The following is a 14,181-nucleotide window of genomic DNA, read 5'->3' as shown; positions in this document are numbered from 1 at the left end:
CTGAATTAAATTTATACGGTTGATTATAATAATCTAAAGTACGATGTGTCGTCGCCACCCCATGACGCCAATTAATAAGTTTCGTCGAAAATTGACGAGGTTTCCATCATTTGACACCCACAATCATAGGAAAATCAATAAAAAGATTATCGATTGATCTTTAATTCGATCAAAACTATTCATTCAATAAATAATACAGTAATTAATGGAGATGAATTTGGGCAGTGTGTTGGGTTTTATTCATATTTTTTGCAGAAAATGAACTTACGCGTAATGTGGGTGGGTTTCGATAATTACGATACTGTTACTGTTGTTTAACAAATTGTTTTATTTTGTGTTTAGTGATGGCGCCTAGCTATAAAAAATCGATTTAGTGTGATGTAATATATTGGCCAAATCACATGAACTCGGTCTTGTTTCGTGAACGGCTTTCTGTTTATAAAATGACTCTGGAATGAATCATTTAAACGCTCTGTTTTTCGTAAACATTGGTATATTATATAAATAGATTGTCACATAAAAATAATTTCCAGACATATGACGCACTGTAGTCTTATGATTGGGGTACTACTTCGATAATTGTGGAATCCTTGTAAACTAGAAACAATGAACTCTTTTAGATAGATTAAATAATATACGCCTAACCAATTTACTCGTGCTAGGCAATAAAATGTGTTTTGCTACGAATGATACCAACCCGTTTCCAATACTTGAAATGAATATATAACAAGATATTATGCAAATCTTCTAGTAAACAATATTCTAATCATTTTATTTTCTTCCCTTTGCAGTCAATTTCCATTCGACGATAGTCAAGTTCGAGTGTTACTCTATAAGGAATGTGATCGTGGTCGACGTCTTCTTTTTGATTCCAGTGCAATTGAACAAATCACAGTAACCGAAAAGAAAATCGACGAAAAACCAACAAGCAATAAAATACATGGAACTCGTGTTAAGGATACAAATAGCAATAGTCAGCATTCCAATGGATTTGGTTATAAGGTGAGATTAAAAGCTGAATGTTATCATCAGTCAGGGTTGGGAGTAGAAAAGGGTTGAAATTAGATTGCTCGGGGAGTGTGGCTAGTAGGGCTAACATCAAATTGAAGTTAGACATTTCAAAACAATATATAATATATTTTGATCCATTCCATTATCCTGCAAAATTGCGACTTTCTTATATATTATTAATTTTCCTTTTTAATGAACGAATATTCTAATATCGTGGCTAAATTACTTCTGTAGTGGTCTACTATTATTAATTTAATAAAGAATATTAGAAAAATAGGTATTTCGCGGTCCAAATTTTATATTGGTCCATCACTATAATTCCTAATATTTGTCAGATTTTTAGAGTTGGTAATTTCTGTCGATGGCTTCTGTATCATTTTAAGTTTATACTTTTGACCCCCTAGTCTCCTACTCTGCAATCCTGCTTAATAATTTTAAAACAAACTAAACTCTGCTTCAAAAAGTACTTATGAAGACCTTCCATTTGATATTTCGCTCCAAAAAAAGAACGTAAGCCTCATCAGATGGCCATATCGTCAGTTAACTTGACCGTCTTATTGGCCAAGAAATCAAGAGCATTCTTCCTCGTTTTATTTGCAGTGTTACCTGCAACAGATCATTGGTCACTACCTAATGAAAGCCACGTAGAATGGTTCAAGTTAGATAATGTACCACTCGGAAATTATCTCTGAAACACTTAATACAAGAGGCTATAGTGTAGCAGGATATAAACACTTTGAAGAGGTGTAGTACTCTCTAAATAATATAGGTGGCACAAATTAACATGTAGGGATGGTATACATTTATCTCGATAATGATTACAAAACTGCGGTTCGTAAAAGAAATGGCAAATAAACATCATCACCATCAACGACGCGACAACTGGTATTTCTTCTTGCCTTGATTAGAAATATCAGACATCCCGATTTTGCGCTGAGGCCCACCATTTTAATATTCCAAACTATCTGGCGTTCTGGCCTACACCATCGTTCTATCTGAGGCAGTGTCTGCCACGTCTGCTTTTTGTACCACAGATACTGTGTACTGTGTGATACTTGTAGACGTTTCAGGCTGGATTACCATTGGCCTGTCAGCCAATTCGGATCTCACGGCAGCTACTTAGTAAGTGTTTCTGCATTAAGTTGCGGGCGAACTCAAACGGTCATCAGTCGGTAATTTTTCATAGTGAGGCATACCCTCGTAGTTGATAAAGATCAACCATAGATGGTTGTTTATTTACCTCCAAACTGTGTGTTCATTACGAACTGCATAGTTGAAAAGGAACAAGAGTAAGTGGTGAAGCCACAAAAATTGTAGGAAGACAAAACCATTGCGGAAGTAGACAGTTCTTAGAATTAAATAACACCGCAGGCTGCAGCAGAAGAATACGCCTTTACCCTGAGGAGCAGCGTGACCAAAAACAGCTACGGATGGTGTTTTCTCTGTTTATGTTTAATTTAAAACCGGACAAGGGTATGAATCATATTATTCGAAACCGCTAGGCTTACAACCTTGACTGATTTCAGCTAAGACCCGTACTTTTTGTTATAGGATTAGTGGACCTGAAACAAAAAGTAAGAAAGAAGAGGTTGTTGTTGCATGTAAGCCACAAAAGTCACTCCATTGTCATCAGTAGGTGACATATAACATGGCATTTTTGGTGGGTTTCGAGTGGCCAACTGTTATCTGAAAAATTTATCTTATTATGTATAGTTGATTATCTCCGGATCACCACTTTCGTAGTTTTAAAATCATTGGCTGCCTAATCCAGTATTGGGTTTTGTTTAGATTCTTCTCTTTATTCTTTTGTGAAGTATAGGACATCGACACAGTCCCAGTTTTCAAAGAGAATGTGCTTCAGTTTCATTATCACATTTAATGTTGTGTAAATGACGAGTCTACACCAGCGGAATATCACAAAGTCTAACACAAACATTGATGACCAATCGGCTATTGAGAGGCTGGCTCTCAATTATTTCGATCGCATCGTCATCAAAAACGCAACTTCTTCAAAGTCATTCTCATCCTCAGATAACATTGGCACTTTTTACACAATTTTGATGGACCAAAATGTTGGGAATATTCAAACTAATAATTTGCTTGTTGTCAATCCCAAGGACTGAGCATCCGTTCCATTAGAGGCAAAAAAAAAGTGTCAGGTGAGGACATTATCTGTCATAGATTTACGTTCCTTTAATCGTGACATGGTCGTAACACGTCTTCTTTAATTTTCCGGTCAATCTATCAACGATTTCGGTTTTGTTTTCGGCTGAAACCTTTTCGAGTGCTACTTTAGTAGTAAACTTTGCTTTCATCGTTGATAATAGTCAACTTGGGTGTTAATTTTTTGGTGTCCCCACTCTTTTTGACATCCACTCAATCATTTGGGGTTTAGAAGGAGTATTTTCTGTACTGTACTGCACTACTGTAGACTTATATGTACCTCCCTGCTAAAAGGCTTTGCTTTAAAATGTTCCTTGCGGAAAAAGTTTTCTTCGGTTAGGTCTTCTGGTTCTTAAGCATAAATTCAGGATTTCATTGATTTTCTGTAGCTCTATCTAACATACATATCCATAAGACATAGGGTTTCCTGCAGTCTACTGAAGGGTCTTAGAAATTCTTTCTTGAAGTTGACTTTTCCAATATTTTCAAATGAATTTCTATTAAATTTCAGCACAATCGTCCACAATCATCCGACATATCCAACATAGGTGAAATGGTGTTTGGCGCATTGGCAATGTCATTCCGCGGTACATCATTAAAAGTGCATTGGCTTCAATCACCTTCCAGGATGTTATGTTCGCAGGTGTTTCTGTCGCCGGCTCATGCTTTCGGCTTTGTTCAGCAAAACAGTATGTCGTCTTCATCAGCACTGATTAGTGAGAATTCGATTGAAACAACATCCATAAGTTCGCTATCAATGCCGTTCTCAGTATGCGTTAACGATGGTGCGGGCGAAGGTAGAATTCTAACACATCCACTTGATGTGCCTGGCGGAGATCTTAGTAGTGTGGATAACGGACGTATATATTCAACTTACAGCACGGGTGATTCAGGGTATAGCGGAACAGATTATTGGACCACGTCGAATTCATCATATTGTCAGTATTCGACGAGAAGCAGTATAGGATCAGTTTTTAGTGATCAGGATAGTTTACGGAAATTAAGTGTTGACTCAATGTCGCAATTCGGTGACATTCCATCGAGCGATGGAGGTTTTCAACGAAGAATCTCTCGAAATATTTCGACATCATTCGAGAACAGAAATTCAAATAATGACTTCATTGGATTTATTAGTGATCAGTACCAAACCACAACGAACGGAGGAAGTGAAGGCTGTGTAATAAGAACTAGACGATATAGTGATGTGAATGGAACGCATAGTAATCCGGAGATTAGAAGGCGGGGTGCAAGTGGTGAAGGAGCTTTGAGCGCAACAGGTCACAGTAGGCCCAACGCTAAGCGTCCCAAGCTTGGAATGGCTGTGTGTATTACTATGAGTTCTCCGTTTGAAAGAGAAATGGCTCAATTTTGCAGTGAACATATTGCACTGCTGGAGTCTATGCTATATAGATTACGGGCTTCAGTCGAAGATGCTTATATAAATAAGAAGAACTTCTTACAGGTAAAATCTCACTCCTTTATGCAAGCTTCATATGAAAAACGATACTTTTGACTTTGTTCAGATAATGTTTATTGCGTGGAAGGGAGCTGTACGATGGATCAGTGATCTGCTGACAGCGCCTCGGCTGCCGTGCCCCGTCTGGATGTCATTAAGCAGTCCTGGTTATGCGAATTCTAAAAGCTTGACCGAAAACTTTATGAATGAATTGTGTTTGCTGCTGTCACAAGCCGATACGAAAGATACAAATTTGTAAGTATGCTTTCTAAAATCTTTCTTTCAAATGAGTAGAGTAATTTGAACCGCAACTAGACGAACTAATTTTTAACCTTATCTTTGCCGCTTTAGTTTCATTAGTACGATGCTCACAGCAGTTTTAACACATCATCTCGGTTGGGTGTCAACCGTTGCCGCGTTCAATGCCAAATCTAAATCTCAAACTACAGAAATCATCAACGAACAAAAGGCCCGCTTGAATGAGATCTCACGAAGGCATCCTTACAATGCCTTGTGGGCTCAACTGGGTGATTTGTACGGAGCCGTTGGAAGCCCCCCGAAAATTGCTCGAACTGTTGTCCATGGCGCTGAGCAACGCCAAATTGAAAAAGTTCTTCACGTTTTAACCTATTTTATTCGTTGTGGTGAAGTGCGAAGGGCGTCAAAAAGTGAAGTTTTCGATAAAAATGTCATTGAAGATGCTCTAAATGGCAATGCAGAGAAGAAAAACGAAGTACCAAATGTCAAACTTGGTCTGAAAAGGACACAAACTTGCAACAAAAATCTTAGCCAAGTTGATATGAGTGAGGATCTGCCGGCAGATATTTCAGAAACCTTAAAAAAACACGTTATGAACGACATTCCCAACGTTTTGGCATATCGTGATTCACGTTTTGTCAAACAAGAGCTGAGAATCGGCAACTATCTAATGGACACGGGCATCGAAATGAATCCCAAACAGAAATCCGAGTTGAAAATATATCAGCATAAAGATAAAATTCAAATGATGCTAACAACACCAGATAATATAGAGATTCCAGTTGAATCGTCAAGCGAAAGCCAAAGTATAATGAGTGTTTCTCCCGTGGAGGAAGGCATTGAAATATCGCCTTTCCTAACCAACGCTAATAATGGCAAAAAAACTGCATTGACGAAGCTTCTTGGTAAGGTTGACATCAAAGAAGGCCTGAGTTGGAACGATTTAGATAACCTACAGAGGAGGGATTCAATTCAGGATGAAGATTTTTTAAAAATTGGAGGCGACCGAAAGAAGAAAACGTCATTTCTCAAACGATCTGCTAGTCTGTTTGTGAAGGCGGATAAAGTTCACTTCATAGAAAACGATGAAAAATGTCAGACCAGCCTCTCAGATTTAATTACAGCCAACAACGTGGGTCAGAGTAACGAGCGCTTCACATGGGGTATCGAGCCCATCAAGGAAACCATTAGCCTAGAAGAAGAGCGACATTTTGAATTGTCTAAGCAAAAAGTTGAACGCGAACAAAATTCTCGTTCTCCGAACAATGTAGTGTTCGTTCTCGGTGACAATGAGACGCTTGTGAATATCAGAAAGAGTACTGATAGTCTGGTACAAAACGACGTAATACCATCACCATCGAACACTACAAACACGTCGGTCCTTAAATGCACTTGCAACCAACATAAGAAACATTCCGGTGTTAAATTCAACTTCGAACAATATCCTCAGATAGCTACAAACTACATGAAAAACAAAAATCTTGACCTTACCAACTACGACTTTGTAGAGAAATCATCGAAACTCGAGGGTATTTTTAGCACAGAAGCAACAACCAGTACATTCCCAACAAGTAAATTCGCGACCAAAACGGAAACACAAACGACAAGCCAAGAGCAAGAATGTGAATATTGTGCAAGACGAGGCGGCCGAATGTTGCAGACACCGTCTAACGCCACCGAATTGGAATTTGAAACGAATGACAATTATTCAACAGGATCAATCACATTATCCACAAATCCAGAGGGTGTGAGAGACGATCTAACAAAAACCAACGGCGTCAGCAATGTAGGCAAAAACGATTCATCTGATGGCAAATTGAAATCATCCAACGATCTAAAAATTATACCAGTTTTGAATATCGAAAAAGAGAAAAGTGATTTAGATTTAATTCAAATTCCCATTCCCGCCACTGAAGATGATAGTGAAAAAGATCCCGAGCTTCTAGTTAAATCCGGCTTCATTCCATCCTTGTTTACTGGTGTCTCAGATCATTATATCTCAGATATGGTATTACAAGTGAGTGTTTTTAATCAATTAATCAATTGTGGAAGATTTTAATGGTTTTTTTCTGATTAAAGGGTACCTTGGCCACACCGGAAACATGGGAACATGATCTCAAACAGGAATTATCCCTATCGGCACATTGCTCTTCGTTGATTGCAGCGCCTACAGAGAATGTCGCAGTAATTGCAGATCTGGGAAAATGGTGAGTACCAAACCAAAACAGTTTGGTTGTTTTTTCCAAATGTGTGAAGAAAAGAATACCTTATTTGCTGAACGAGTGTGATTGCTTTTATTTGTGCAGCAAGTTTTGGGTTATACTTTTTTTTGTGAGAAGTGAACCAATCAATGACATCCATTGAGGTTGTTTTCATCCTACCTATGTCTTACGAGTATTTGATGTGATGACTCGGCGCAGCTGGTCTTAGTTCGTCAATCAAACCGATCTTTCGATTTTTCTCCTACTGGAGTTTATCTTGCCAAATGCGATCCTATAATGTAATTGATTTTGAAATTATTACGAATTACATTGTATTGCCCCCTTATTTCTACATAAGTTCGTCAAGTGACTTTTGCAATAGGTACACGCAAATTTGTGAAGTGTTTGAAGTCAACAGAACGTTTCTATTTGCGGAAATGTACTCTTTCTCATCACCAAGGAGCGCTTACATTTCGCCATTGAGTGCAATCTTGACCGAATCGATAACGCTTTGCAAGTTATACTTTAAAAGCCCTTTTATGTATTCTACTTCATCAACATGTTAAATCCTCCGCCGAATTTGAAACCAACTCAAAAGGTGTTCATCAAATCCCCCGGAGTAGCGCTCTTGTATTTCCACTCTCTACGTTAGTTTAGAAAGTATAACAATTCTATGTCAAGCCGATGATAATATTCCTTTTCGACTAGCACGTCGGTGGCAGTGATTTGGTCGTTACGATCGTTATACTGCAAATCCAGATCGTTCTTGTTGTCGATTTGAGTCAAGAAGAGAATCTATTTTACTGAGTACCCCAAAGGATTTGTCGAAAATTTCTGAAATGTTGTGCATGTTGAACAAAGGGTTCCTTAAAAAAAAGAGACGACTTGTGATGTCGTCCAGAGAAGAAGCACCAGTTCAGACGCTGCCTCACCTCTTCCCCGAGAACAGTGTGACCGAAGGCGGCTACAAGGTGCTATTGGCTTTCTTATTCAGGCCTAAAGGCACCCGGATCTTGCCTGGGCTTAGCCGAATAAAATTGTTCGTTAATGAGTCTTAAGTCCTCATTCACTTGTTGACGGCAACGTGGACCACAAAAAGTTTGAAAAAAATTCTCTCCAATTGTCATCAAGTGGACGTGGACACAATGCTCCCTCAATCTCAAAGGAAAAGGACTAATTAGTCAGATGCAGTCGATGTTACCAATACAGGGGAATTTAGACAATCTAAATAAGCAAACAGCGGAACCTCTTCGTGCGAATGTCAATAAAGTTTGAAAACAATTTACTTTTCAGTGACGCAAGCATTCGATTTTTGAGAAATTGTCAACCAGTATGTGGAGTATAGGGTATCGACACAGTCTATTTCCATATTTTACTTTCAATGAGACTGCACTTCAGTTTCATTATTATTACACTTAATGCTGTGCAAGTGATAAGCTTACAGCAGGGAGACAAGCACAAAGATGAACACAACGCATCCATGACAGTGGGATTCGAACCCGGAGCAACGCTCTACCCCCCCAACCATTACAACTTCCGAAATCTCTGGCTTTTCTTCAATGTCGAATAAATCTTTCACGTTTTCCGACAACAGCAGTGCTTAATCGTTCATTGGAAAAGCTGCCAAGTCGGATATTGACAAAGTGACGACTTCAAATTGACTCAATAACGAAAAATACATTAATTTTGTTCGGTTTTGATTGAGTACTCTAAAGCTTTTGATAGTATCGTGCATCCTGCCCCAACGAATCCGATCCTAGTGGCAGTTTCCACAGTAGCCATAAAACACCAACCTAAGACCCTTGATTCTGCTGACATTTAATGCTACCTCCTTTACTTGATAACTTTGGATGAGAGCTGATAAACACCCATATAATTATGACCAGCAATTTTTGCCAATAACTATATATATGGCAAAGATTACAACCTACTAACAATTTACTTTTGCATTTCCTCTCCAGGGACGTTAGAGTAGTTACGTCGCAAACATGTTCCCTTCCCTATAACGGCAATAGTGCCGTTCGGCCGGTGGGCATGTCGCAACTGGTTTCCACGATGCTTGAGACTGTGCATGCAATGCGGAAATCTGGAGTATCGCCGTACGAGGTAAGAACTTTGAAGTTAGGCCCTTGTAACAATAATTCGAATTATTTTTCAATATTTCCAGTGTATGTCCTACATAGAATCAAAGCTTCAGGAGATGTACCTCCAATCTGAAGCTCTAGCTGCATTCCTTTTGGCAACTGACTTTTGTTCTATGAACACAATCACATCTGCCCTTAATCTTTCCGCCAATGACGTTCCCCTACTGTTATCGGTTGCATCTATTCACACACCTCAGGTGACAAAAAAGTACGGTATTAGCTTTAGGTGACACTGTTGCCAATTGGGTTAAGGAAACGAACGATATTTGTAAATAATTGTATATTACGGACGATATGTGATTATTTATAAACTTAGTGTAGCTTAAGTCTAACTTATGATCATTTTAGAGATTAAAAGCTAAATAATAGTTTGGAAAATACTCAGTTTCGGATATTTTTCATGTGATATAGAAAGTCGGTCGGTATAACTTTAGATACAGGTTGATCTTCACTTTCAAATTAGCGATTTAAACGCACAAATATAATTTTGGTTAATCAAACGTATACGCTAAATGTCATGGAAATCAAGTTTCTAATGTTTTCTTAATTTATTTTGTTGCCATATGAAGTCTAAAAATTCTTTCGAACGCTCTTCCTACTAAAAATGTTATATGGCAAGTAGAATATCTGCTGAAGCTACAAAATAGGCAAGTGAAGATTCAACGCGGGATAGGCTTGATAAGAAAGAACGTTCCTTAGATGTTAAGACTATGTAGTACTTGTTTGAATACATTATTTATTTGTATACGTAAAAATAATAATGAGATTCAATTTATACTTAGGTATTTATCATGAATAGAGTAAAATTCGCGCTTTTATCATTCGAATATGATACATTTGTCGAATAAAATTGAATTTTTTAGAAAAAAGTGACGTTGTTTCTTTACACAAACATCAGAATTGTGTGTATGTAGAACCTTCGTTCTAGTGTTATTGCAAAATTTATGAAAACCAGTTTTTAATTTCTTCCAGGATTACATTTGGATTCGTGTTCTCCTTTTCCAACACGCACTTCTAGCGAACTGTTATGGTGCTCTTCAAAACATACTTCTATATTCCATTTTTATTTTTCTACTTTTCTAAATTAATTATATCGCAATCTATATTTCTAAGTTTATGCTTGACGGTGAGATATGCAGATGGTAATTTCGGAAGGTGGCTTTCACTTTAGGTCCATCAGAAATTTGAGGTTTAAGGCGTTCATAGATGCACCAGGGCCTTTGCTGCTACACTCGATGGCAAAGACTCGTTTATTGATTTGTTTGATTACTTTCTGCAGCTGAAATTTCTGCGTTCGAGTGACAGTCAGTGTGTGGCGTGTCACAGGTACCAGGTATAATATTCGCTTTTGACCATTAGGCTCCTCTCTACCATTGAATAGAAAAAACCTTTGTACAATTATACCCTTGCGCAACCGGGCGGAGGCTGTCCTGTTAAGTCCAAAGAAAACTAAGAAGACTTAGATGGCAGAGCATCAATCACCGCGTTCTTCCACTACAAAGGGAGAGAGCGTAATAAATTTTCCTTCAAAGTAGTTGCAGTTCTTAAATATTCAAATTGGAAGTGCATCGTTCCTCCTCGTGAAAGACTCCTCGACCTTATATACAGAGGATCGTGCCCCCTTATATCCTGTGCTGACTCTTACTTGCCCATAAAAGACTAAAGTAGTCAATCTCAGAATTTTGTTTAAAATGTGTAATCCTCTAATAAATCTATAGTCTGATGGTGGCTTTTGACTATTAAAACATTTGGCTTATCTCTCCTTCGTTATCTAGGTAAGTTCGCATCGTTTGTAAGATTCCATATATCGATGTTATCATGATAACGCAGACGCTACCAATGCTCTTTTGCATATTTTGAAGAACTTCGCTAACGTTTTGCAGATGTGTAGATTTGTATGCTTTATGTGCTTCTTTTGGAATGTCTGTATTTATTTTAGGCTCATTTTGTTGGTGTAGTTGTACAAGTATACTATACGTCTAAGTGAGCTTTATGATTTACCTATAGATTAGTAACTCATCGTCCATGCTGACTTGAAAATTCTCTCCTAATAGCCAATACCTGTATATGTATATGGAGTTTAGCTCTATTTAACACGCTCCATGTGTTGATTTTTTTCGTCAATCACACATCATCTTCCTTACGGGTGACTTTGATTCGATTGACTTTTTTATTAGTCAAATTAATGTGAACAGAATTGGTTTCAATTAATTTTGTTCTATATTTCAAAATACAATTATTTATGCGATCAACGGGATGTTGTGATTTCTCAGTAGGTTCTTTTTTTCTATTGTTAAAATAGTCATGTCCTCAGTTGATGCTATTATTTTAGCTTCGGCATAATTTCTACCGCTATTGGTGTGCGAACGTATTAGAAATGGTTTTATCCATTGCCTTACTAAATACAGGCAGCATTTTTTCAGACCAGAATATTCCTCCTTGCATTTGACTCTGAAAGAACATTTGGAGACATTTCTTTGTGTGTGAAGTAATGAAATGCTTGATGTACCATCAACCAGGTCATCACCTGAACGGTACTTCGGATTCCTTCTACAAAGTTGTCAACTAAAAACACGTCCAACTGGACGCTCCACCCCGCAATCGCTTTCGCATTACTTTGGGGTTGATCCTGTGTAGTAGCTGTGTGTCTGTTACACAGACTTTTCTAAGAAACGGTTATAGTGATTGACACCAAATTGGAAACTGTGAACGCGCACAAACGCAGAGTTACATACAGTTATATCGTTCTATGTGGAACTTAAGGGCGGGGGGGGGGGGGGGGGCGTACATTTGTTTCGCCCAATATAGTCATGTGCGACAGCAAATGTAATGTCTCGGTTAGTACTTCTCAATGTTGGCTTCAGTTCTGACATTTAATGCAAAAAGGGGAAGGACTGGAAAGTGGTCATTTCTTTCTCGGACCCATTCTCAGAACCTACCCAATTGATAATCTGAAAAAAATTACGAAGCTGCCACTAGGCTCCAAAATACCTTCCATATCGATATCTGTTCGAATGAAGTTAATATTAGTACATCTCTATAATGCAATTTTCAGCAATTTACTTTAAAATAACATTTTACGGTAATGAATTTGGGTCAAGTTTGCAATGATGTTGGTAACAACGCATGCGCCAATTTTCAGCTCGATCATTACTCTTTCGTTTCGTCACCTATCGCAGTTGGGAAAGTATATTCAAAATCATGTATTCCCGCACCACTAAAAATACTGTTTTGGTCATGCGATAACAATATTTCAGAAAATATCCATATCCGGACAAGAATTGCGTAAAATCTCTTTGATCTATTTTTTTTTTACATCGGGAATGAGCCGTTCATTTGCCTCCCGCTATCCGTCTGTCTTTTGGAAAGTCTTTTTGAATGGCTCAGTTGCTTTAAATTTTGAAGTTTCTGCCGCTCCAAACTTTCTTTTGCCTTTGAACGAACTGGTTATTATGACGTTGTTGTATCTTATATTCTAGATATCCAGGCCTAAAATGGGCCCCTAGGCTATATCGGACATTCGTTTTTTTCTTCGTATGCCATTACTGGTCTCAAATCGAAGTTGACCATTCTCAACGTATTTATTTTGGATTTTTTTTATTTAAAAGATAAAGAATGCAATAAAAATAAAACATATCCGATTGTTATTGTTCAACATTAAATGAATTTGCTCTTTTTGGGGTTTTGTGTAAAGCAAAACCTTATTAAAGTTGGCTTACTGTGTGTCTGTCTGTCACACGCATTTTTCTCGAAAACGGTTATAGCGATTGATACCAATTTTGGTGGGAACGCTCGTACATACAGTGAGATGCATCATTCTACGTCGAATTTCAGAGGGGATCCCCATGCATGTAATAGGATGATGTAATTTTTTTCCACCAAATATAGTCATTTGGGGTATCAAATTAAAGCTCTCGGTTAGTACTTTCCGAAGCCAGTCTTATTTTTGACATTTGTTGGGATAGTGAGGAGTACGGGAGGTCGAAAGTGATCATTTTTTCATGGATCCATTCTAAGAAACTATCCAACCGAAAAAAATTATAAGCCTGCCACTATATGGTACCTAGGCTCCGAAATACCCTCCATACTGAGAGAGAAAATGATCCTATTCGCACAATTACTAACAAAGTTGTAATGGGTCAAAGTTATCGCTTCTATGCAAATTCAAGACCTTGAATGTGAGTATCACGCGAAAGTGGATATTCTCACATAATATATGCATATATTACGCGCTAAGTACTAACTAGACAAATGTCTACTCAAACGCTTTTATAAAATAAATACACAAAACCATCATACTTGAAGAGTCCGATTTCCGGATTCCCAAATTGTTTGAGACTTAATCCATTTTCTCCTGCATTTAAGGTCAAACGGTGAACCAAAAATGCAGTTTTCTTTGGTCCATGTGTATTTACGGCCCGAACTAGAACTAACGGGTTCGGTTTAAAAATAAAATTTTGCTAGATTTGAAAAAATTAAATTGTTTGATTTCTTTTACCTAAAACATTGAACAAAAGGGACGAACAAATCTCGAAAATCTTAGTTTCCTCATAATAACGAGTACTTCAATAATTTTTCAAGAAACATTTTTAAAATATATTCTGTAGTTTCTGTGAAATATGAAAAAACGAGAAGCTTTGGGAAATGCGGTTTCTAGATACAAGCGTTCAGAATTGTTGCGTTTTTCAAAAGATTGTTGCGACCATTCGCTAATGTGTGCAACAAAACCTTATTAGCGTCGAGTCGATGTCTGTCTGTCTGGCTGTTTGTCTATCTGTCACACTTAATTTATTCGAAAACGACTGGACCGATTATCACGAAAATTGGTTGGGGCGTGTGGCGCCATTTTGTGTATGAATGGAGAGTGCACAAATTTTTTTCACAAAATATGACCATGTGGGGTATGAAATGAAAGGGCTCAATTAGTATTTTTCGAAGTTGGTCCCAT

At 37.8% G+C, this 14,181-nt stretch overlaps 1 protein-coding gene across 1 annotated transcript in view; it reads left to right on the top strand.

The window, feature by feature from the left end:
• The window catches only part of LOC119647805 (folliculin-interacting protein 2), a 78,378-nt gene extending 68,301 nt beyond the window's left edge, over positions 1-10,077 (top strand). Inside the window, exons 3-9 of the mRNA XM_038049021.1 lie at positions 792-1,002; positions 3,686-4,636; positions 4,698-4,885; positions 4,982-6,905; positions 6,968-7,095; positions 9,051-9,195; positions 9,257-10,077. Of these exons, the coding sequence (XP_037904949.1) occupies positions 792-1,002; positions 3,686-4,636; positions 4,698-4,885; positions 4,982-6,905; positions 6,968-7,095; positions 9,051-9,195; positions 9,257-9,463 (3,754 nt within the window). The 3' untranslated portion in view covers positions 9,464-10,077. The remainder of the gene's footprint in view (positions 1-791; positions 1,003-3,685; positions 4,637-4,697; positions 4,886-4,981; positions 6,906-6,967; positions 7,096-9,050; positions 9,196-9,256) is intronic.
• Positions 10,078-14,181: the final 4,104 nt, after the last annotated feature.

Source organism: Hermetia illucens, chromosome 2 (assembly GCF_905115235.1).
Source record: "Hermetia illucens chromosome 2, iHerIll2.2.curated.20191125, whole genome shotgun sequence".
NCBI lineage: Eukaryota > Metazoa > Arthropoda > Insecta > Diptera > Stratiomyidae > Hermetia > Hermetia illucens.
Note: the sequence above shows the minus strand (reverse complement) of the source record. Positions and strands in the feature narration are given on the sequence as shown.